The sequence below is a fragment of the Microcebus murinus genome, chromosome 5 (assembly GCF_040939455.1).
Source record: "Microcebus murinus isolate Inina chromosome 5, M.murinus_Inina_mat1.0, whole genome shotgun sequence".
NCBI classification, from domain to species: Eukaryota; Metazoa; Chordata; class Mammalia; order Primates; family Cheirogaleidae; genus Microcebus; species Microcebus murinus.
This window is the reverse complement of record NC_134108.1, coordinates 29,648,988-29,673,785: the sequence shown is the minus strand read 5'-3', so window position 1 is coordinate 29,673,785 and position 24,798 is coordinate 29,648,988. Positions and strand designations below refer to the sequence as shown.

General features: G+C 38.8%; 1 protein-coding gene across 2 annotated transcripts in view; it reads right to left on the bottom strand.

The window, feature by feature from the left end:
- STX7 (syntaxin 7) overlaps positions 1-24,057 on the bottom strand; it is a 48,301-nt gene extending 24,244 nt beyond the window's left edge. Inside the window, exons 1-3 of one of the 2 annotated variants that reach the window (XM_012736629.3) lie at positions 23,923-24,057; positions 16,377-16,438; positions 16,130-16,281 (exon numbers count right to left, since the gene is read on the bottom strand). In XM_012736629.3, the coding sequence (XP_012592083.1) occupies positions 16,130-16,214 (85 nt within the window). In that variant the 5' untranslated portion in view covers positions 16,215-16,281; positions 16,377-16,438; positions 23,923-24,057. The remainder of the gene's footprint in view (positions 1-16,129; positions 16,282-16,376; positions 16,439-23,922) is intronic. The other variant, XM_012736628.2, reaches the window with a different exon arrangement.
- Between the last annotated feature and the right edge of the window lie 741 nt (positions 24,058-24,798).

Sequence of the window (24,798 nt, the reverse complement as noted above, 5' to 3'; positions counted from 1 at the left end):
GCTTACACTTATGTCATGAGGAGATATTGATATATAATGGTCTTTTTTTAAAAAAAAAACATCTTTATCTGGTTTTGGTATCAGGATTATACTGACCTCATTAAATGAATTCTTGGCCAGGCGTAGTGGCTCACGCCTGTAATCCTAGCACTCTGGGAGGCCAAGGCGGGCGGATTGTTTGAGCTCAGGAGTTCGAAACCAGCCTGAGCAAGAGCAAGACCCCATCCCTACCAAAAATAGAAAAACTTAGCCAGGCATGGTGGCTTATGCCTGTAGTCCCAGCTACTTGGGAGGCTGAGGCAGAAGGATCACTTTAGCCCAGGAGTTGGAGGTTGCTGTGAGCTAGGCTGATGCCATGGCACTCTAGCCGGGGCAACAGAGTGAGACTCTTGTCTTAAATAAATAAATAAAATGAATTCTTCAATTTTGTCAGTTTGTATACAATTAGTTAATTATTTGGTAGATTACACTAGTGAAGATATTTGAGTCTGAAGTTTTCTTCGTGAGAAGGTTATAAACTATAATTTTAATTTCTTTAATAGATACAGAGCTAGGCAGGTTATTGATTTTTGAGTACAGGTTACTGATTTTTGAGTGAGCTTTGATAATTTGTGTCTGTCAAGGAATTTATCCAGTTCATATAAGTTGTCAATTTTATTGTTATAAAGTTGTTCATAATATTCTCTTATTATCCTTTCAGTATTTGTAGAATCTGTAATGACATCAGCCCTCCCATTCCTGATATTAGTAATTTGCTTTTTTTTTTTTAAGTTCAGTAACATTAGAGGTTTATCAGTTGTACTGATCTCAAAGAATGAGCTTTTGGTTTCATTGATTTTTTTTCTACCTTTTTGTTTTGTTTTCTTTGATTTCCAGTATAATTTGTATTTTCTTTTTTCTGCTAACTTTGTATTTCATCTGCTCTTCTTTTCTAGTTTCTTAAGATGGAAGCTGGTCATTGAGATCTTTCTTCTTTTCTAATACAGGTGCTTAATGTCCCCCTAAGTACTGAGTTATTTATCATCCAAAACTTCTGGTATGTTGTATTCTCATTTTCATTCACTTCAGAATATTTTCCGATTTCCCTTTTTGATTTTAACACATGGCTTATTTAGAAATGTGTTTACTTTTAACACATTTGGGGATTTTCTAGGGATCTTTCTATTACTGATTTCTAATTTAACTTCATTATAGTCAGAGAACATACCCTATATGATCTGAATCTTTTAAAATTTGTTGAAACTGTTGCTTAATGCCAGGAATACAGTCCATCTTATCTTACTTCCGTAAGCACTTGAGAAACATGCTTGCTCTGAATAGAGTGTTCTATAAATGGCTATCAACATCAAGGTGATGAACAGTTTGAATCTTCTGTATCCTGATTTTCTATCTACCAGTTCCATCAATTATTCAGAAGGTGAATTGAAAATTATAATTGTGGCCTTGGATATTTTTCCTTGCAGTTCTATTAGTTTTTGTTCCATGTATTTTGGAGCTTTCTTATTATACAGTTCTATTATGTATTTTTTTAAGAGTTCAGCATCTTATTAATATATCTAAACTAATATGAATCATGCTTAAATAGTACTAAAATTTAATAATCTGTGATATAATGACTAGAATTGTAGAGATAATGATAAATATCAATTGATACAAAATAGTTATATCCCATAATTAAAAGGGAAAAGTCAGCTCCTCTCTGACAGTAGCATATATCTAGCAGTTACATAAGTGATATACTTGAAAAAGATCTTTTAAAAACCCTAAATATTAAAAGAAACAAATTCTGTTTTAGACCCAAATCTTTCCTCATCTATCAAACCCTCTACCTGTGTTAAGGGGTGGTTTAGAGAGTATTAAACAAGATGATATATGTGAAAATATTCTGGAAATGACATAGATTTCTATAAGAATACAAGATGCTACTACTAGTAAGTTGACTATAATTAGAGTTAGAATCCAGGTTCACTACAGAGTGCAAGGTGCAGAGGGAAATATATCATTAGAAATAACTATATCAGCTAGTTGAAAATAAGTAAATTATCAACACAAAAGGGTTCTAAGAAAAAAATCAAATGAACTTAGTCTATCTATTTCCTATATCAAGGAAAACCAAGAAAAGTGTATTATAATTCTCAAAAGCACATCATAAGTGGAAGAACTTCCTGGAGAATCTGAAAGACAACTACTAAAATAACTGTGGCTTTCTTTTCAATATGCTTTGTCTTATGACCCAAACAGAAAGCTTATCTTCTTTGTGAGTAAAAGCACTGATGCAAACTGCAGAGAGGAGAAGGGAGGTGGAGAAGGATCTTCTGACGGGACAGTCTCTACCCTCAAGGCCAAGTCCAGGTTTACTGTGCTTTCCTTTCCAACACAGAACATCTGCAGGCATATACTACTTCCAGGAAGAAACCTTAATTTAGAACACATTTAATCTTAAATTTTTCATTGGTTTTCTTCCCAGATACTTTAAAGGTAGAAAGGCATAAAGGTTGACTAAGTGGAAATTTAGGGCATTTCAAAGCTACTGTAGATTAATAAAAGGTTAAATCTGTGGGCATAATTCTTAAAAATAAAGTACATAAACAAGTCATATAAAAATTATGTGTAAGCAATAATCTGGATTTCTAGATGGCTGGAACATGACAAGCTGTCTCTTTTAGCAAAGGTAAGTCCTAACATCATTTATCACATAGACCTGCCCAGTTTACCTGCTCTGAGGAAGTCTGGAATCAGGAATAACAACGGCCCCTTGAGAATGTCATGAGTATAAAGGAGCAAAGAGGCAAGGACTCAACTCAGCAGTGGTGAGGCCCTGCGCCTTCCAGTTCTCCAATCTTCGTGAGGCCCCTTTTGCCGTGTCCTCCATGCACTGGCTTCCTGTCATCCTCTAGATGGCCCAATAATTCTATTATGCTCCAAAAGCAACTGAGGATTAGCCATGTCAGGAGTTCACCTCCAGTTACTCCGGCAGTGATTCCTAAACCTTCAGTCCTCATTTCTGATCAATTATAACTGCCAACATATACATACTCAGATGTTTCTAAAACACTGCTTCCTATAGGATTTCTGCTTCCTATAGGAACGTGGTAGAAGCTTGTTCCTGACTCTTTTCTCCTCAAGACATATTAAACAGGAATGGGGAAAAAACATAGATATTACATTTTCAGACAAATGAACACAAAACATGTAAATATGGACAAATTCTCAAAAATGTGTAAATATGGCTAAAAGCAACAGAAAAGAGCTGATCCTGAGCAGGAAGCCATGTGGCTGGGAGAGGGAATATGGGGGTTGCAGAGGAAAGTAGGTGAGGAAGAGTTCTAAATTGTCACCAGCAAAAAAGTCATGACCAGGAGGGGAAGGTCCCACCCTGGGTGGGAGCTTGCAGAGGAGGGCAGAGAAGGACCCAGGCACTCTACTGGGCATGGTGGGAAAATGAGGCTCAGAACATGCTCGGGAGGCCATAGGCTGTCCCCTCTCTCAAAAAGAAGGGGAATGCCTGGGAGAGATGTGGCTTGGGCCTCTTGGGTGGCATCAGGGCTGGAAGGGAAGGCCCTCCAATACCATGCTAGGTGCTGGGAGCAGCAGAGGGCAGACAGTCCCTCAGGGCAATATAGAGGAGGGAAAGGGACCCCAAGCAGAGAAACTGGGCACTTCCCTCTCCCTTCACAGGAATCTCCTGCCAGGAAAATCAAACTCATGCCACTGAGTAACAAAAAAATAGGTATAACAACCATACATAAGACTATTTAAAAATATGGAAAAGAACAGTGAAACTTCCTCCAAAGAACATGCAGCAGGAAAAAAAAATGTTGCCACACAATGGATAAGGTAAAAATTACACCAAAATACCCAAAGAATTAAGAAAAATAAAAGCCCAATGGGACAACTGCAGTTTTAACGGAAGACTACAAAAATACTCCTAGAAAAGATGGCCAGATAATGTGTAGTAATGAAGTAGAAACTAAAGGAACTCAGGAAAGACATAGACAAATTCAGAAATAAAGGCTAAATGCCAAGGAGCATAAGAAAGAACAGACACACAGAAAGCATCCGACCTCATCACCATTTGTAGGGCAGATTTAGTCATTTTTGGTCCCTTCAGCTGCCTCTTAGCTTTTTTACGGTTGTAGCTCCTGCCTCACTGTCATTCAGTCCAACGAGACTGCCTATCTTAATTTTTGTGATTTTAATGCACACATCAATGGTCCTTCTGCCCTCCTGGACTCAGTTCTTTGCACTCTTCTCCCTGAATGATTCTGTCTTCTCCCCACCTCAGCCACACACTCTACAATCACATCAAACACCTTCTCACTGCCGGTAACTGTCACGCTTCTGTCATCTTGGTTTCATGCATTCCACTTACAGATCACTACCTCTTGTGTGTCCACCTCCCTCCTCTAGCCCTAACTCTAAGGAGCCTCCAACCTACATCTCTTGGTTCTGCACCTTTCCCCACCTGCCTCCCAACCCAATTTAAGCTCCATATCCACGCCCTTCGGTACATCCTCTAGGCCCTCTCCCCCTTCATTCTAACCACTTGACAAACCTAAAACTCTGGTGGAGCCCAACATCATGCCTCTCTTCACCAGCACTGCACTCCTCTGCTCAAAGCCCCTGTCCCACACAGAGCAAAGCCTAAGTCCTCATCCTGCAAGACTCTACCCAACCTGGCCCAGCTCTGACTTGCCCTCCTCCTCACCACTCCTCCAACACCAGGCGTGCTCCCATCTAAGGGCCCTTGTACATGCTGTCTCCTCATCTAAAACACTCCCCAGGTACTACAGGACATATTCCCTTCCTTCCCTCAAATATGTGCCCAACAATCAACTCCTCAGTAAGGCCCAGCCTGACTCCTGGTGCACTCTATTAATGCAACCCCCTCTCCAGTACACTGGAGCCCCACCGGTAAGTTGTCATTGCTGCAACTCATAACACTTAATACCTCTTTCTAACATACTATATAATTTACTTATTTCTTTTATGTCTATCTGCTCTAAGGTTCACTCCATGAAGGCAAAAAATACCTGCCAATCTCCAGCATTCAGACAGTCCCTAACACATCACAGGTGCTTAATTAATGCACATGGAGTGAATGAATATAAATGCACAAGTAATTCCCACAAGTATTATAATATATAATCAGACATGATCCAAATGCACAGACTATGAACCAGATTGTCCTGGGTCAAATATCAGCCTCCCCACTTCACTGTCTTATGAACTTGAGCAAGTGACTTAACCACTCCAAATCTAAATTTTTTCATCGGACAGGGTTGACTGGAAGATCAAATAACAATGGACAAAAAAGGGATACAAAATATCTAGTCCAAGGCTCAAACAAATAACAACAACAAAAAAAAATAGTAAAAAATACTAGCTTACATCTCTTCCAGAAAGAGACTATTGAGTAAAGCAGGGTGTATAGGTAACACTATACAACTAAAATCAGTGGATGTATTCAGGCCACCCGGCCCTACTCTTCTTCCAAATCCTCTGACAATGGTTGGATTTTAGCTGAAGGCTTACATTCTCCCAAATAGGAGAATCATAGTCCTCAGATTGGAGGGGATCTCGGTGATGTCTGTGGGCATTCTCTTAACTTTATATGGGATGAACACCAAACTATCATAGAGAAGTAGGTGGTCATACTCAGTATTACTGATACATTACTGCACTGGTAGTTTCTTCAAATAATGATCATGGTAATGACACTATAACAAGAAGGAAGACTGGGAAAAAGAAATATATCCAGACTTGCAGAACACTATTTTGTATGATATTTGGATTCTTCCTAAGCAATTAACAGGCAAACCAATTAATAAATGCTTTAAGAAAAATACCTAATTTGGAATAAATATAAAAGGCAATTACTGTTTAATGAAAATATTGCTCAATAATTGGTGAAAACAACAAAAAGGGATCAAAGAGATGAGGATAAGAATTGTCAAAACTATTGTGGGAAACCAAAACTAACCAGCCACACCAACTTATACTGTTCAACTCCCATATCAGCATCAAGCCAACTAAAATGTATAGGGAGCAGCCTCACAGGACAGCTGAGTGGTTGTTACACAACTAACCATGAACTATATTTTAATCAAAGAGAAGCTACACTTCAACACAATTACTGAGTATTGATTATATTTATGGTGAAAAACTAATAATAATTTTTAAATAAATGCAGTGTAGAAACATACATACGAGGATTTTTACATGGTCAGCATTGTACTTTATTTTCTCTATATAGAACTCAGAGGATTCATTTGTGGAGATAAATGATAAGTTTCCCAACTTTTAAACAGATAATCCTTTGATAAAATGTCCATTAACAGAAGATTAAATAAAGTGTGACATATCCAAATAATGGAAAATTATGCAGCTAAAATAAAAGACAAAAAAAGCAAGCAGCAAAAAAATATATACAGGATGATCTCATTTTCATTAAAAAAATGAAAGAATACAACAAGGTGTAAATACTTCTGCAGCTAAGACATAGTAAGACCTTTCTGTCACGGAGCCAAAAGTCTAATAGAAAACACAGAAAATAAGCAAACAACAACATTACTTGAATTTATTGGTAAAAAGAAAATATAAAAACAAAACAGGTTAACAAGAAAAAGAATGACTGGAAGAAGCAAAATGACAGGTCAGAGAAGATATCCCTAAGGAAGTGGGCTTTGTGCCTTAAGACCCAAATGTCAGTTGTATGATGTCTGGGAAGATATCTGAAGCAAAGGAGTAGCAAGTGCAAAGGCCCTGAGGTAAGAATGAGCTGGGCTGTTTGAGAAGCAGAAAGAAGGGCCTATGTGGCTGGAATGTGGCAGCACCAAGGGGGAGAGTGGTAGATGACAAGTAGGGACAGGGGTCAGATCTTAGAGGATATTGTGGGGCATGGTCGAGATTTGATTATAAGAACCACAGAAGTCATTGTTGCGTTTTAAGCTGTAGGATGATATAATGTGATTTATAGTTTTAAAAATTGACCTTGGCTGCTATGTGGAGAAGACTGAAATACACAGGCATGGAAGCGGGGAGAACAATTTGGAGGCTGCAGTCATCCAAAGAAATAGCAGCAAGGTCGGGCGTGGTGGCTCACGCCTGTAATCCTAGCACTCTGGGAGGCCGAGGTGGGCAGATCATTTGAGCTCAGGAGTTTGGGATCAGCCTGAGCAAGAGCAAGACCCTGTCTCTACCAAAAAAAAAAAAAAAAAAATAGAAAGAAATTAGCTACACAACTAAAAAAATATATATAAAAAATTAGCCGGGCATGGTGGTACATGCCCGTAGTCCCAGCTACTGGGGAGGCTGAGGCAGTAGGATTGCCTGAGCCCAGGAGTTTGAGGTTGCTGTGAGCTAGGCTGATGCCACAGAGTGAGACTCTGTCAAAAAAAAAAAAAAAAAAAAAAAAGAAGGAATTAATTACAGTGGTTTGGGGAGGGGGGAGGGAGGGAGGAAGGAAGGAAGGAAGGCAGGCAGGCAGGGAGGGAGGGAAGGAATTAATTAATTACAGGGGCTTGGACCTCAGCAGTAATGGCAGAAATAAAGAGAAACAGATAAATTTGGCAAGTAGAACCAATAGAATTTGCACTTGGATTGAATATAGAGAGTGAAGACACCCACTATCATGATTTGGGGTTGGAACCAAGGGTTAAGAAAGTTCATGTTCAAGGCAGAGGAATGTGGACAGTTCACAGACAAGAGCAGTGAGGGATAAAACTCCCTGAAGCACCCTGGAGCCAATTCTGAAAGATTTAGTTCATAAAACAAACAAAAAAGAGTTCATTCACATTTGGTAATAAACACCACTCATGTTCACAAAGAAAAGTCATTGGAGAGAAGAAAAGTTGTCACGCTCTGTTAAAATTCCCATGGATAAGACATTAATTTTCACACCTGTTTTATGTCAATGCCTTAGGCATGAAGAAAATCACAACAAAATCAAAGCTACCAAAGTTTTTCTCCTCAAGGGGGAAAAAAAACCCAACCAAATATTTTCAGATGTGTGACCTTAGAAGTAAACATCTCAAACAGCATTTTAAGGGAGTGGAAAGGGATAAGTTTTCAATTCCTTTTCCTCTATAAACTGCCTTCCCATCCCACCAAGACACTGCCTCAAAAAAAAAAAAGAAGCATTCTCAATTTCTGAGTAAACATACAGTTCCAATAAATTCATTAACTTCTGAGGACTAGAGCTCCTTTATAAAGAAAAGCTTGCCCTAGCACCCTTAAAAAGAGAAGTTGATGATATTAGCTTCCCTTTTGTGCAGTTATGTGTTAAGGTGCAAAAACAGGTGTCCCCTTCAGCAGACCCTAAATAATTAAAAGAACTGTGTTCATTCTCAAAAGTAACAAAAGAGTTCACACTTTTACATAGACTTTATTTCATCTCAAAATCATAAGAACCTTATGGGGACAAGAGCCATAGAATGATCCTTCTTAATAAACAAACAGTACACACACAGCACGCCAAGCTAATTACAACACAGAGAAATCAATAGTATTTTTTCAACTGTAAACAAGACTGTTAAGCAGCTTTAACTGTAGGAGATATATGACAAAAGAGAAATAAATGAAGATTTAACAAAAATATTTTTCAGTCACCCACTCTTATCACTTATAACATGGGCTTAAGTTCATACTTTATGACCCTCTAGAAAGTTCGGTCTTCCCAAATTTTCTGGAAAACACACAAACACATGCAAAGCATGATGCATATTTCAGCAGAAACTTCTGCACTCATAAATTTTGATGAGTAGTTTTATATCTCCAATGTATCTGTTTTGTTCATTTTCCAGTGGCTAATTCCTATTATGTATTATTGTTTAAAAAAATACTTACTACAATACTAGAATTCTCATCAGCGCTAGTGGTAAAACTTACTATGCTATGTTATATATGGCAATAATTTATCTCTAGGACAATGTTTCATGGTCAGCTATTGTCATTTCTATTTTTCAATCTCCTTCAATACACAATTTTGTTAATTCTGACAAGATTCACACCAGAAACCTCTGTGCTGCAACTCTCCCATCTCCTAACACTTAGAAATAAGTAGGTCTTGGTGGAACTCTAGCTGGCTTTGTGAATGGCTGCTTCTATTGGGGGGTTTTGTGAGCATGCATTTGGATCCAGATATGGCAACTGGCCTCTTAATAGCAAAAAGAATAATCCTATATATGTTAGAAGAGGGTTTAGGACTCTTTAAAACTTTCATTAGAATTAGAATTATAGCCTGTTAAAGCTGGAAGAGACCATAATCTAGCCCACAAATATATACACAAGAAAACCACGTCCTGGAAAGTTGACAGCTTTTTCAAAGTCACATTGCCATTTGGATCTGATTTCAGGAATGGACATGCACGCACATATAGCTTGCCTGATTAGAAACTTTTCCTATTGTCTCACTGATTTTTCTAACTCAGCTGTATTCTCAAAAATATGATTCTAATCAGAAAATTGCAAATGAAACCACAATGAGATAAAATTATTGCTAAAATAGGTAAAATTTAAAAGGCTGTAAATGCCAAACATTGGTAAGGATTCTGTGCAATACAAACTCTGATACACTGGCTGGCAGGAGTATAACCTGGTAGAATAACTTTAGGAAACTGTTTAGCTTTATCTATGAAAGCTAAACATACACGTATCTATGAGCCGGTAACCCAATTCCTAGGTATATACATGCAACAAAAGAACATACAAGAATGTTCAAAGAAGCACTGTTCGTAACAGCAGAAACAAAACAAAAAATCTAAAACTTTACAGATATCTATGGTAGAATTAATAAATGAACTGTAGCATGTTTAAATATTGAATATCAGGCCGGGCATGGTGGCTCATGCCTGTAATCCTTGCACTCTAGGAGGCCGAGGCGGGAGGATCATTTGGGCTCAGGAGTTCGAGATGAGCCTGAGCAAGAGCAAGACCCCGTCTCTACTAAAAAATAGAAAGAAATTAGCTGGATAACTAAAATAAATAAATAAATATATATATATATATATATAAACAAAATTAGCCGGGCATGGTGGCACATGCCTGTAGTCCCAGCTACTTGGGAGGATGAGGCAGAAGGATTGCTTTAACCCTGGAATTTGAGGTTGCTGTGAACTAGGCTGACGCCATGGCACTCTAGACTGGGCAACAGAGTGAGACTCTGTCTCAAAAAAATAAAACAAAACAAAAAATTGAATACCAAAGAGTAAGGAAAACAAATGACCTACAGCTACATTGATGAACCCCACAAACATAATGAGAGAAACATAATGAGATAAAGAAGTCCAACACAAAATAAAATACAATCCTTATTTCTATTAGATAAAGTTACAAAAAAAAAAAAAAGGAAAATTAACCAGTAATGTTTAAAGTCAAGATACTAGTTATCTTTAAAGAGCATGGAGGGGGCATAAGAAGGGCTTCACAGGGCTGATAATTTCTATTCCTTAACATTTGTGGCATTGTAAGAGACAATTCATTGAGTTGTACACTAATAATCTGTGTACTACTCAATATATACATAATACTGCTATTTTTAAAAAGTTTGAACTAAAAAACCCATCTTTACCTTTGTGATGAATTTTAATATATTTATTCTGTCTCTTTTAAAAACATGAGTTCAGTGTATTCTGAAAACATTCTTCTATATTGTTTGTGTTTGGGCAAGGATGAATGGCCCCTGTGAAAATATTCTACTCTGCCTTACCTACATAATAGGCTCAGCCCTTTCAACCCACAGAGGCTTATTTATTTTCATACTATATATCACAGGGATTTGTCTCAAAGAAAACATAGAGGGATGAGAGAAGTTAAACGGGTATATATATCATCTCCAGATGTTGCTAATAAAAACGTTACTTTTGAACGTCTTAATCCAAAGTGTAAGAATTAAATCTAAGCATTCCTTAGATGCATAATGATCTTCTAGACCTGGAATAACAAATGGCTTTATTTGCATGCTAACTCCAGTCTACAGGGAATGGTTGCCTGGAGCACTGGGTTGAAAAAGACTAGATGCCACGCTAGGCCTGCAGCAGAGAAACTGTCTACACACGCCATGGGCAAAGGATGCAGCATGGAAAGCACAAATGCCTTGCTGACTGTTACAGAGTTAATATTTTCTCCCATAGGAGTAAAATATTCTCTTAATCATTTTAAATTCTCTACAGAGAAATCAGTAATAAAGTTCTAATGTGTTATATCTATTTAACTTATTCTTAAAAAGTTGTATTATTTTAATGTAATCATATTTCTAATATATTTTATATGTAAGCATTTATAATATTTACACATTTTATGTTTAATATAAATTGCATGGTTATACTATGGTTTACTAGTGAATGCTTTACTAGTGAAGCAAATACATACAACTACACATTATTTTTAACAAAAAGTGGATTAACAAAAAAATCCACAAAACTTAAGTTTAAAAACATTTTGTTTCATCCATCCTACTCTCTTTGCAAAACAGAACTGCTAGAATATAATACTGGTAAAAGAAAACAAAATTCCAATCTTATTATTTGTTATTCTTGGGCTCCTCCCAGAATCAAAAATTTTTTAATTGCTATTTTCCTTCTTGGCATATATTAAACCACAAAATTCAATATTTTATAAGTTTTAATTTATTTGATCAAAAGTAACGTAAAAATAAACTTTCCCACTGCAATACTCAGGAAGTCTTTAGCTTTAGTTGAACAGAAGCCCATAATCTAACTAACATATTACCTTACTTATAGGATCCTCTCTTTAAATTTGTCTCATAAAACCAGATAATTTGTACTGACACAATTTCAAAAGATGCAAATGTAGTGTAAAGAGAAGAACCTAAATGTGGTGCAAAGTACCATTTTATTCTCACATCTAGTATTATTAGCATTACCAGATGGTGGGGGAAGAAAAGTGAACTGAAATTTCACACTTCTGCCTTTCACGTGATATTTGCACAGCCCTTACCAGTAATGCATACTGGACGGTAGGTTACATTTTTAACAATAACTTACTCTATCTAAATCTAAATTCCCCTTCATTTAGACATTGAATCTCAGAATTAGAAAATATACACCATGATGACTGGTTTCACCAAATTCACAACCCCAAATCTCAAATGTGTACTCAACCTGCCAAACCCCTTTCTCTACTTCCCTGGGAGGTTCAGTCTCTCAATTGTCAAAACCTTCTCTTCTTTCAATTTCTCTTTTCTCAATTGTCCACTTTCTCTTCTTTCCATAAATTTCCAATAGCTTTCCCTCCCACTCTCTATCTGATGACTCTGCCTCATGTTTCGTTTATAACAGACCCACGCAAATAGGAACTCCTCCGTCTTTGCCCCCAGACCTCCATCTGCATCACACTCTGCTGTGGCCTCTTTATAGTGGATGAAAGCTAAATCACTCCCTAGTGGTTCTTTCCCCACTCCCTCTCGCCCACAAAGATGTTTCTTTTGCAATTCTATTCTCACTTGACTTTTCCTTTTGTGGTGGAAAATGCAACCCCTTCTTTGACCCTCTCTCTCCTTCCATGATAGAGTCTACTAGTTGCCTAGTATTAATACATATTGATTCTTGCTTTTCTTTCTCAAATGGCCCAGTTTTAGTGAGCACACTGAAATCCAGCTCAAAGACTTTTCGGTCTCCCTGGCAGCTAAGTGTGGCCATGTACATGATCAGTAACACAACAGAAGTGAGTAGGATTCTGGAAAGTTTCTTTAAAAGGTTAAGAGTAGCTCCGTCTCCCTGTCCTCCATTTACACTTGGAATATGGAGATGAGGCCAGGCTTTTCAAATCCAATTTATCATCCGTTTATCAAATCCAATTCTCTGCCTTCATCTTCATCTCTCAGCAGCATTAGACACAGTTACTGCCTCACTCATTCTTGAAACACTGTTTGATTTCTAGAAATCTATCACATCTTCATTTCTTTCTTACCTCACTGGTCACTCCTCAGATTCTTCATGCTGCCTTCCTGACTTTGACATATTTTAACGTTAAAACCCTCTTCTCTTAACTCCACTCACTCTTTTGTGGTTATTTTACACCTATGGTTTTAAATACCATTTCAACTGCAATGACAGCCTGAACTCCAAATTCATATATCTAATCTAGATGAACAGTAACTCCGCACAGATGTCTAAAAGACAACTCAAAATTTACTTGGCCAAAACAAAACTCTCTGCCACTGTCCTAACTGTAGCCCTTCCTATCTCAGTACACACTCGCCACACCATCTACTCGGGGGCTCTATGCAAAAACTACAGAGGCATCTTTAACTCCTCTCTTTTCCTCCCAGCCCCACCGACATTCATCAGCAGTTCCTGCTGGCTTGGCCTCCAAAATACACCACCACTTCTCTCCCTCCCCACGGCCACCACTCAGGTACAAGCCAACATCTCTCTCCCCAGACCTCTGTGATGATGACCCGTGATTCCCCCAGCATCTGTTTTCTAAGCAGCAGCCAAAGTAATCTTTCAAAGTGCAGCTCTGATTATGTCTCTTCTCTGCTTAAACGCTTCCAGTGATTTCTACTGCCTCTCAGAATGAAATCTAAACTTCCCGCACAGCCTGCAGGTGACCCCCCCAGCTTCCCCTGATTTCATTTCCTGCCATTCTTGTCTCAGGTGCTGCGCTTCAGCCACACTGGCTTTATCTTTTTTTCCTATCTTCTGAACACCTCAAGCTCTGGAATGCTTTAGGAATTTCAACACTAGCTAAAATGTTCTTTCCCTGGGTCTTCTCACTACCAGCTTTCTTCATCCTCAGTCCAGGATCATTCAGGCAAAGGCAGCTTTCCTCAGTCACTGGCTCTCATGTCACTCCTCTCCCTGTGATTTCTTCATAGAAAATTATGTTGCTTATTATTTATTTATTTATTTATTTTTTACTACCTGTAAAGTGCATGAGAGCAGGACTTTACACAGTTTATTTACTGCTAGATTGCCATAGTCTGGAACAGTATCTAGCAAGCAGAATGTGCTTACTAAATTATTTTCTGAATGAACCAAGACAGAGTAACAAAATTAAAACTCAGTTTGAACCATTATTCCAATGTTTAAAATTCTTAATAACAGACCTAAGAAACAGTTGACCATCCTTTTTGGGCATTTAATAACAGTGATCTCACTCCTCCTGAGGGAGATAATTCTCCCTTAATAACTTGGATTATTCAAGTTGAAGTCAACTACCTACATACAGGTTCTGCACATTTGTGGAGGCCCCTGTATTCATGCAGAACACATAGCTTCCGCTGCACACATGACAGGGATTCAAACATCTGGAGATGGTGACTATCCCTTCTCTTGGCTGAAGAGTCCTAATCTCCTTAACAACTCTTCACATGGGACTCTTCACATAGTCTTATCACTATCCTTCCACACACTCCAAGATTGCCCTTGGACATAGTCACATACCTGGCTATCAACCATGTCACGATTATTCAACTGTGGCTCAATTTTTCACTACTCATCTGGCTGGATCAACTGATCTCTTTCTTAGGGAGCACAGGCTGATTTAAGTTAACCCTTACCTCCTTCCAATTCAAGTTCACACACAATCTCCAATCCACAGATCTTTCATAGCATCTAGTGCTTACTACTTCTATAATCTTGGTACAGTACAGTTACTCCTCATCCTCTTCTGAGATTTCCATGCCATTTAGCTTTCCCCAACACAAGATGCTTGCCCTTTTCCTTGGAGAAAGGCCTTTTGGCCCCCTCTCTTGTATAAAGGTCCTGATTTTCCACCCATGTAAATTAAAAATATAAGCTACCTTAATTTTCACATAGATAGCCAGATTCAACTGAGGAAGACCAGTGATATTTCTGGCCAGCAGCAAGGGAGTCACAAAAAGGAGATGCTCTTCTGTGGCTACGTCAGAACACATCTGAACCCGGATGGGCAAGGCAAAGCTAGTGTAAACTGGAACAGTCCTTGATATACCATTCCTACATTCCCTGCTGGGGACAACACAACACCTCAACACTATTCACTTCCTTATTCCTCTAAGAATAGCCAAAAAAAAAAAAACAGGAATTATGCCAAATCAGAATAAGGGTTATTTTACACCATTGTGCACAGCAGTACCTTTTATAGAACCATCTAGAATCTAATTTTACTCCCTTTGCTTCCAAAACACACCAGCATCTCATTTAAATCATTCAGGTAGAGTAATAACTGTTAGGGAGTTAATGATTTAGGTAAAAAAAAAAAGGAAAACACAGTTTGGTCATTTGAAAACACTGTATTTCAGCAGTGTGTTAACATTCTGGTAAAGACAGTAGCCTTATGGAAGCAGGCTGAAGATTAAACTTTATTAACACTCTCTGAAAGAGTTCAGGTAATGCCCAGGGGGTCAAACACTAACAGCAAGATGACTAGAATAATCCCTGGTATTTGACTGGCCATAATTTAGAAACAAAACAAAGTTAAAAAAAAAAAATCTATAGGCTAAAATATGCTTCAGTAAATTTTTTAATGTTTATACATATTTTGAGAAGAAATACTTTGTAACAAAGTGCCACATTGGATCAGTCTACTGGGATTCTGTCTCTGACAAGTGTAGCAAAAGATAATTTGTGGGAAATGGAGGTTGTGACTTCCTATCATATCTGCCTCAATAGATTAAAACATCACCTCCTTAGTTCTTCCTTGCTCCTTAATAATGTGCCAAGTATTTGTCCTTTATAAAATCAACCTAATCAATATCTGATCAAATTTTATTTTTAATGAACATATGTCCCTAAAGCTCTTGGTAGCATAGCGCTTCTCAGTTTCAAACCTATGCAACTGAGTCAACAGTCTCATCATCTCATCTAGAACCAGATGATTTTAGAGCAAATGCAAGTATCTATCATCCTTTTAAATCTTTATTTCACTAGTGAAATAATGTATTATGTGCCTGCCTCTGCCTCTCTATGGAAAAATGCAGGAAGTATTATCTCTTCTAATATAATTCTGTTCTATTTACTCTAAACAGTTATCACTTTTAAAGTGATAAGAACAGTTTTTAAAATCTGTTCTTAGAGGAATGCTCCTAGTCCTGGCATTCACTAGAGTTGTCCTTTTACGAACCTCCACAAAGTCCAGATAAGAATATAAACAATCAGTAAAGTCGATTTAAAACTCAACTCACAACACTGTGTGATCTTCTGGATGTTGGAAGAGATACGCTGTGCCAGCTGGGCAGGATCGCCACCAATTCCTGGAATGTAAGACATGACTGCTTTGCTTATTCGCTAATTTCATCAGATGTTGGCGGGCTGAGCAGTTTTCTTAAGCAGTCACCTAAAGAATAGGAAAGAAAAACCATATAATTATATTTTTAAAGTCATCAGCTCACATTTTCCAACTTATCAATCTGGGAGGTTACAAGAACAGACCTGATTAACCCAATAGAGTTGAAATCTGGCAACTAGCGCCTCAGATAGCGAAACTCTCATGTCTATTAAAAAAAAAAAATGGAGAGAGTCATGTTAAACATGTTAAACCATTAAAATAGGTTCAAATTATATATTCCCTTTGAAAATTTCAAATTTAATTATTTATAAATTTTTTCCTTAACTAAATGTGAACAATTATAAGTCAGGGCCCACATGCTATTTATCTTTCCATAACATTTAAAACAACTCTTAGCACAGAAAAGGCATTTAAATATTTATTAAATGGAATGCAGACTTCAGGCTATCACTAGAAATTTCATTACATCTAAGATAACACACACAGGAACAGCTCAGGAACATATGACTAACAGGTCTCTAATTTTAACAGGAAAGGTTAAATTTGAAATAGCAGAGCCAACTACTGAGAAGAGAAAGAATGTCCTATAAAATGCTCATCACACATTCCTGGCAGAGCAAGGAGAAAGAAGGACTCTCCTCCCTCTTCCAGCAGTCAGCATCTCAGGATAAAAGGAATACTGGGATACCACTACAGGAAGGAGGAAAGATGACCCTTTCCTTCTTCAATCCACACCACACCACTCAGGGTTTGGAAAGAAGGTTGAAAAGAGATGTCCCTGCATACAGAACTATGCACAGCAAAGAATTTCAACTACTCTTACCCCATCTTTCACTGAGCGTGCAGAGGAATACTGCCACGTTGTTGGTGGTCAGTTAGTAAGCCAAGTCACTGCTAAGAGCCTGCTACAAGCCCAGCTTTAAAGTAAGCACTTAGGAGATGCAAACAAAGCAAAACAAAACAAACAAAAAACAATGATAAAATATCTATGCAAATCAAGTTTGTCATATAGGAGAAAAGTTTAGCATAAAGTTAATAATGTAAACCAACAAAAAAATTCAAATCAATATAAGGTTACATGCTAGGCAAAAGTGAGAGTGATTAGAAAAATGAAACATCACTATCGCTCTTGCCTAGAAAGAATTTATGAAACAGAAATGTATCATCTGGATACTTGGGTATGACAAGTGTGAAGAAAAACAAAGGCAAGGACATGAAGACTAGGGTGGACAGACCCAGAACATATGGAAAGGGCACACACAGTGTGGTATTTACAAAAGGAAGGGGAGGTTCCTGGCCAACCATGGATCAGATGATTCATGGCTGGGGCAAGTGGGAGATGACACAGAAAAGAAAAGTGAGGAATGACTTAACATTCATCACACATCTGTGAAATGAAAAGTATTTCACATAGACTAATTTAATTTTCACAACCTCCCCCTTAAAGTAGGCAGCATTATGCTTGCTTTAGTAATGAGTAAACTGTGGCTTATAAAGATTAAGTAACCAGTCCAAGGTAATACAACCCACAGGTAGAGGTGGGATTCAACCCCAGGGTTCTGATTCCCAAGCTACACAGGCTTGCTACCACACAGAACTAGGTTTCAAGAAGAAACTACTAAAGATTTCTGGCAGGGGAAAGAGGTCACAAAGAAATATGTGTTTTGTTCTAACAGATAGTATTGGTAGGAAGTACAATACTTGAACTGTTGAGACCAGCAGAAGAAAAGGACAGGTTCCACGCCTAGAACTCCAGTGCATCACAGAATGTGCCTGGCCACCCTGAAAGTCCAGGGAGCTTTAAAATGCTCTCCAATCTCCCTCATTGTTCTATAAGTCCAGTTTATCTACATGTCCAGTTTATCTACTCTGGCTTCCACCAAACCCTAGAGATAGACTCAAAACCAATTTCATAAAAGGACAAATTCAAACTTCAAGTTAGACAGCTGGACCATTGCAGTGGGGCGGCAGAAATAAACTTTCTTCCAGATAGCCCTGGACTCGGACCCAGACAGAACAAGACCAGACTGGGGGATTCAATGTGGCCAACACTAACCAAGCACTACAAATCACCAACTGGATCTCGAAATTCTGCATTAAAAAAAAAAAAATGATCTCATTGAGCTATACAATTCACATATCACATAACTCACTCATACAATCCTATTTTTTTTTTTTTTTGGTACCACACTGTTTTATTTCAATCTGCAAACAACATAAAAAGATGATCACTTCTGATGCCAAACCATGTACATAGTAATAAAGGAACCGAAAAAGACAATTAACAACAAAACCATTAAAGAAACAAATGTTTCACATTTCCCATCAGTGCTTTAGCAGTACTGGCAAGCATTTCTGGTCAATGCTTCCAGCAGCAGGGATCTGGAGAAAACCCCTGATCTTAGCAAAAGTACAACCACATTTTCTCCCTGACAGCTTATATTCCAAGTCACTCCACACCACACTGCACTACTCGACAGACTTTTGTAAATCTCATCTGAAGATGTAACTAGGTATTGTGCATGCTCATAATGAAAACTAACTAAAAACAAAAAAGAGAGTGGCAGACAAGTAAACAAAGTGTCCAGTAAAGCATCAGGATACCATTGCTGGCTGGGCCCTTCATTTTACTGGCTTAAAGAAAAGTTTTCATTTTCATTTCTCAATAAATCCAATATTCAGAAGCTTAACCAGCAGGCTCAAGTCAAAGGTTTTAAAGACAGTCCCCTCATTTCCCCCTTTTTTGGCAGGAGGGTGGTGCGTGTGTGTGTGTGGAGGGTGGTGCGTGTGTGTGTGTGTGTGTGTGTGTGTGTGTGTGTGTGTGTGAATGTTTCATATAAAACATGAAATCAAGCTCTACTTCATTAGAAAAACTGAATATTTTATTAGTAAAATTATATGCATATATTTCACTTTTTAAAAATACATTTAATAACAATACTTCAGAAGAATAGATTTAAATACCACCCCTCCACCTCCCACCCTGCCAGTTGTCCACTCTGGCACAGACATATCAAGGCAAAGACTCTAGAGAGGTCCGTCCTCTCCAGGAGCAACACCACAATCACGACTGTCAGATTTTTTAAAAAATATATTCCAAGTTATACATCCATCACAGCATCACTTTCAGAACACTTTCATTACTCTGAAAAGAAAGCCCATACACATTAGCAGTCATTCCTCACTTCTCCTCACCAGACGAAACAGTTTATCTCTTTTATGTCCTTGTAGGTTTGCCTATTCTGGACATTTCATATGAATGGAATCATACTGTATGGGTCCTTTGTGACTAGCTTCTTTCTCTTATCATGTTTTCAAGGTCCATCTGTGTTGTAGCATGTATCAGTACTTTATTCCTTTTTATTTCCAAGTAATAGTCCACCACATGGATAAAGACGACTTCCCTTGCTCAATGACATCTTCCTTTCCTCTGGAAGGACTAGCTTACAGCCAACAGAAACATATTATAAAAGAAAATGCTTGTTTCTTATTAATATACTCTCCTTGGGGAGCTCCTCCACCTTCACGGTTCCATTTTATTATACACGAATGAGTCTCACAGGTAGACTATATCTCTCCAAGTCATATTCTTAACTCTCTCTAGTGTCTACATGTCTGGCAACCAGAAATCTCTACCTTAGGTGAGACACTTAGCATTAGGGCCTGCTGCCGGGATCAAGAAGAGATAAAGTACATCCAGGGACCAAGTGCTTTTCCACCCTACACAGAGGAAAGGTATGATCTGCTCTTAAATCTGCAGGGCCAGCTTCAGCATGAGACTATGAAAACCTCCCTTGCCTCAGAATCACACAACCACACAATCACAAAAGGCCTACTCTCTCCCTCAAAGAGTGAGTATAATCTCTCTGTGATTACAAGCATAGTATTGTAGCATTTTCCTTAACCCTCAAAACTCATGCCAGTCTAGCTTAAAAGTCTTCTCATTATTTTCTTTTAAGCCCACCTCTCCTCTCCAGAAAATCTACCAATTTCGTCACAAACACAGTTTTTCTCAACCCTTTTACTCAAACAACTAAATTTTAAAAAGTTTCTGCTGGTGAGATAACTGAGCTTCATTCACCCAAAGAGCTGCTACTTTTGGATTGTCTGGAATTTCCTTAGAGAAAGGGCACAAAGGTGACCAGTTCAGTCTTGTGTGAATAATGTAAAACAATTTGCTAGATGGAGAGCAAAGATATGTAAAAATAAAACAAGATTAACACTGGCCAACACTTCAACAGGACTTACTATTTATGAAGCATTGCAATTAGGACTTTTACATTTATTTTCTCAGTTAATTCTTACCACAAGCCTATGAGATAAGTATAATTACTATTGTGACTTTTTTATACAAAGAAACTGAGGCATAATGAGAATAAGCAAAAGAGCTAAAACTTGAAACTAAATTTTAGAACCCATATTTAAAACATTAAACCATAATGCTTTCTTGTGTAACAAAATTAAGGTCAGGAGAACTCATTCAATTACAAAAACCAAATTTACCACCTTTCTACAGGCCCCATATGAAGTTTTGCTATCCCACCTCCTAAGATGAAGAAATAGGTTTGGGATAGCTACATCAGTTGATCAAGGTAACACAGCAGAGCAGCTTTCTCCTTTTCTCTATTATTCTGCTAATAAAGTGAAAACTAAAAGTCCACAATGGTTGGCTCTTCTGATGATAAGATGTGAGAAATAAAGGGAGCCAAATGGCTATATTTATTGTAAAAAAATATGCACACAAATACATATATAGATAACCAACTATAAACTGACTTAAAAGTTTATGATCTTTGCATACAGGCTAAATGAATGCCAAGTTATTCAGATGTTTCCTTTCCACATCAGTCTGGAGTACCTAGCCCAGAGCTGCTATGTATAAAAATGCTCTTATTGAATATTTGTGAAAGCACATTCAGAATTCCTAGTTTCACTGCTCAGACTAATAATTATATAACTTACTATCTAGACCTGCACTGTCTGATAAAGTAGCCACTAACTAAATGGGATATTAAAATTAAAATTATAGTGGTCACTAAAGGGAGGGGATGGGAGAGGGGAGATAGGAAAAAGTTGGTTAATAGACACAAAGGTACAGCTAGACAAGAGGAATCAGTTCTGGCGTTCTATAGCACTAAAGGGTGACTAGAATAAATATTTTTTATATACTTTCAAATAGCTAGAAGAGCAGACTTTGAATGTTCTCAACACAATGAAATGATAAATGTTTGAGGTGATGAATATGTTAACTACTCTGATCACTACACACTGTACACATGTATCGATATATCACATGTGCCCCATACATATGTACAGTTATGTGTCAATTAAAAATAATAAAAGCAAAAGAAATCTTATAAAAGGCTACTTTAAGCTAACAACTTACCTTTGATTAAATTTAAAAACTACATTGTTCCTCTGCTCCCTCCCACATTTCATGTTTTTGATGTCACAATTTACATCTTTTTATATTGTATATCACTTTTGTATTGCGCCTACTTTTTAAAATTAAACTTAACTAAAATTAAGCTAAAAAAAATTCAGTTCCATAGTCACACTAGACACCTTTCAAATGCTGAAAAAATTGTATGTCCCTAGTGGCCAGCAACTTAGCTCATGTACAGACCATTTCTGTCATCACAGAATGTTCTATTGCACAGTGCTCATCACAACATCTCAATAATTATCTTTCTCTGAAGAGATACAAACACTATAAAAAGAAAGAGGGGAAGGGAGGATCAAAGTGCAATGCTCATAATGAGAGTCTTCTTAAGACTGCGAGTAACAAACACAAAAGAATGAACAAAGGAAATTTTAAAATGGACTCTTAAAGTGTCAAACACTCCCCTCAGTTACTATTGGATATATTATGGAATGCTTAAGATTTCTATTAAACATAAATCTCATGCTTTATAAATTCAGACTGCACAAAGAAATGGTCATTTTCACTTTCTTAATCATGAGCGCCAGCATAAACAACTGGACTTCCCTCCACCCTGTGTCCCCAAATCTCAAGTCACTGGGGGAGAGGGGACAGTTTTTTGTTTATTTTGTAGACTGCTCTATTCTCAGTACCTGGATACACCATACGTGCTTAATAAATATTTGAAGAATGAATAAATAAATATACCTGCTTCCTAAGAACACACACCTTATTTGTTAAATATTACCATTTCTGAAACACTGAATTCCAGTGCCTTCTTTCAGATCCTAAATGTCCCAGGCTTCTTGGTGCCTTGAGCCTTTGCTGGGTGACATTTCCTATCTCTAGAAGGCTCTTCCCATGATCTCCATGTGACTGGCTTCTCCTCTGCAAGATCTCATCACATGCTTGAGAAGCCTCCAGTGAGCACTCTGATCTAAAGTGAGAACTCACCACCCCACCACTCTCCGTCAATCTAACTACTTCATAACTCTCATCACTAATTAATAAGAATAAATAGTGTAATTAGGTCTAATAGCATAATAGATCTAATTAGTATACTGTTTATTATCAATCCCTACTTTTGGAACATAAACAAGAGAGAGACAACCTTGTCATCTTGTGGTATCTACAGTGCCCAGAACATAGATGGTAACTGAATGTGAAGGTGCTCAGTCTACAATATCTCTCTATACCAACTATAACTGCATTCTTTAGCTCAGCTAAAGAACTATTTACACTATTTGCTTTTAGTTCACAATACCAAGGATTTCCTTTCACCCTTTCACACACTAAACTTTCAACCTAAATGGAATCATAGCAAACTTTACCCAGGCTTTCTGTGGATGTTTTCTACAATTTAATTTGTAACCACCAGCTCTCTGGCTGAAGTTTGGGATTATAACCAAAATGGATCTGTTATGAGAAGCAGCATAAGTCAAACATCAGAAGAAAAATGATGTAGACATTAATGAGTTAATATGGTGTTGTATTAACTTCTACAGAAAGGTTGAAACTGGAGCACAATTCTTAAGGAGTCACGCGTCTGAGGCCAACTTCTCAAAGTGGCTTGCAAAGCAGAGGCTCGTTCGCATCACAAGACACACTTCTCAGCTCTGGGCACCTCAGAGCAGAAGAACCGACCACCTCCAACATTACTGAACAGCACAGCACTTCATCATTCCTACCTTTCCTTCCAGATCTGGGGCAAGTTTTAAATTATATATAATTACAGTCAGAAATGACTTGAAGTAAAGAAAAATTAATGTATTTACAAATAAGAGCCAAGCAGATGTAAAAAATTTGTTTAAATGTATATACGGCTCGCTTGCTATAGCCATGTATTTTTCAGTTCCTCTCTCTCTATTCGGGAAGAGAAGTCTAAAGTGTGTTTTTCAAGCCGAGAGTTAAAAAGAGGAAGAGGTCAACTGGCCGTGTCTTGCTCGAGGCGGAACCTGGATCCCAAGACTGGGCCCGAGCCGGCTCCGGCGCCCGCCCGGCCCGGTGCGCGCCACTGGCCCCGGCGCCTCGGGAGCGCGGCCCGGGCACCGCCTGACCCCGCGTCAGGAATGCGGAACGCGCCGCGCACCCGCACCTGGCCGGGGCCGTGCGGCGCAGCGGCGCCCGGGAGCCCGGGCAGCGCCGGCCCTTCGCCTCGCGAGCGCCCGCCTCAGAGCGCAGGGCGGCGGCCAGCTGACAACGCGCACGCATTCGGCGCGGCAGCCGCGGTGGCACCGCGCCTCCGAGGCTCGCCAGGCGTCTCTTACCCCGACCTCCAGGGCTTCCTCCTCCTCCTCCTCCTCCAGCCGGGGTCACCCTCCGGCCCCAGAGCCCCCAGGGCCAATTCTCAGCTGATGGGCGGCGGCGCTGGGACGCCCAGTGCGCATGCCCCTAGCTCAGCCCAGGTTAGGAGGTGGGGCTAGCCCCTCTCCCATTGGCCCGTGCGGCTGAGTGACGGCGGCCCTCTCCCGCCCCCTCTGCTTCCGAGCTAAGGAATGGGGGTATCAGCAAAATTGCAACGGAGCTGTTCACTGAAGCCTGACGTGCAGATGGTGAACGCCTTAAGCGGCGTGCAGAACAGAAGAGGAGGGAATGGAGGGCAGTTGCCTTCTTTATCGGGTGAAGCCAGCCTCCCCGGACTCGGGTCTTCACCCCGCCCCATCGGCTCATGCCTGTTTTGTTTCCTGACGTATAACTCTGCAGTAGACCATATTCTCAGCTCCACGTAAAAAACGCAAACGCGAATACGCAGTCCTAGCAGGAACAATGAAGGGATAAATGAAGAGTCACCTTAGGGTGCTCCCTGAGTCGACAAGTTTTCCAAGCACGTACAAGTCTTTCTAAGCACACTTGGAAGGCAGGGCGTAGTTTCCACAGGGTTCGAAACAAGCAGACATGGTTCCAATGGTAAATATTCAAACAATTGTTACACGAAGAGCATCAATGGCTTCAAGTGAAAGAAACACCTCACCAAGCGAATTGGAAGATGAACTGGCTTAGCCTTTGCCTATACTTAAGGCAACGCTATTTTCTGAAAGGATGGACCCTCAAGGGCATGTGACATCGAAAGTCCAGACACACATGAACACAAATGAGCGATGTCAGCCGGGACTAAGAAAGACAAGGGTTTCACAGTCTGTTTT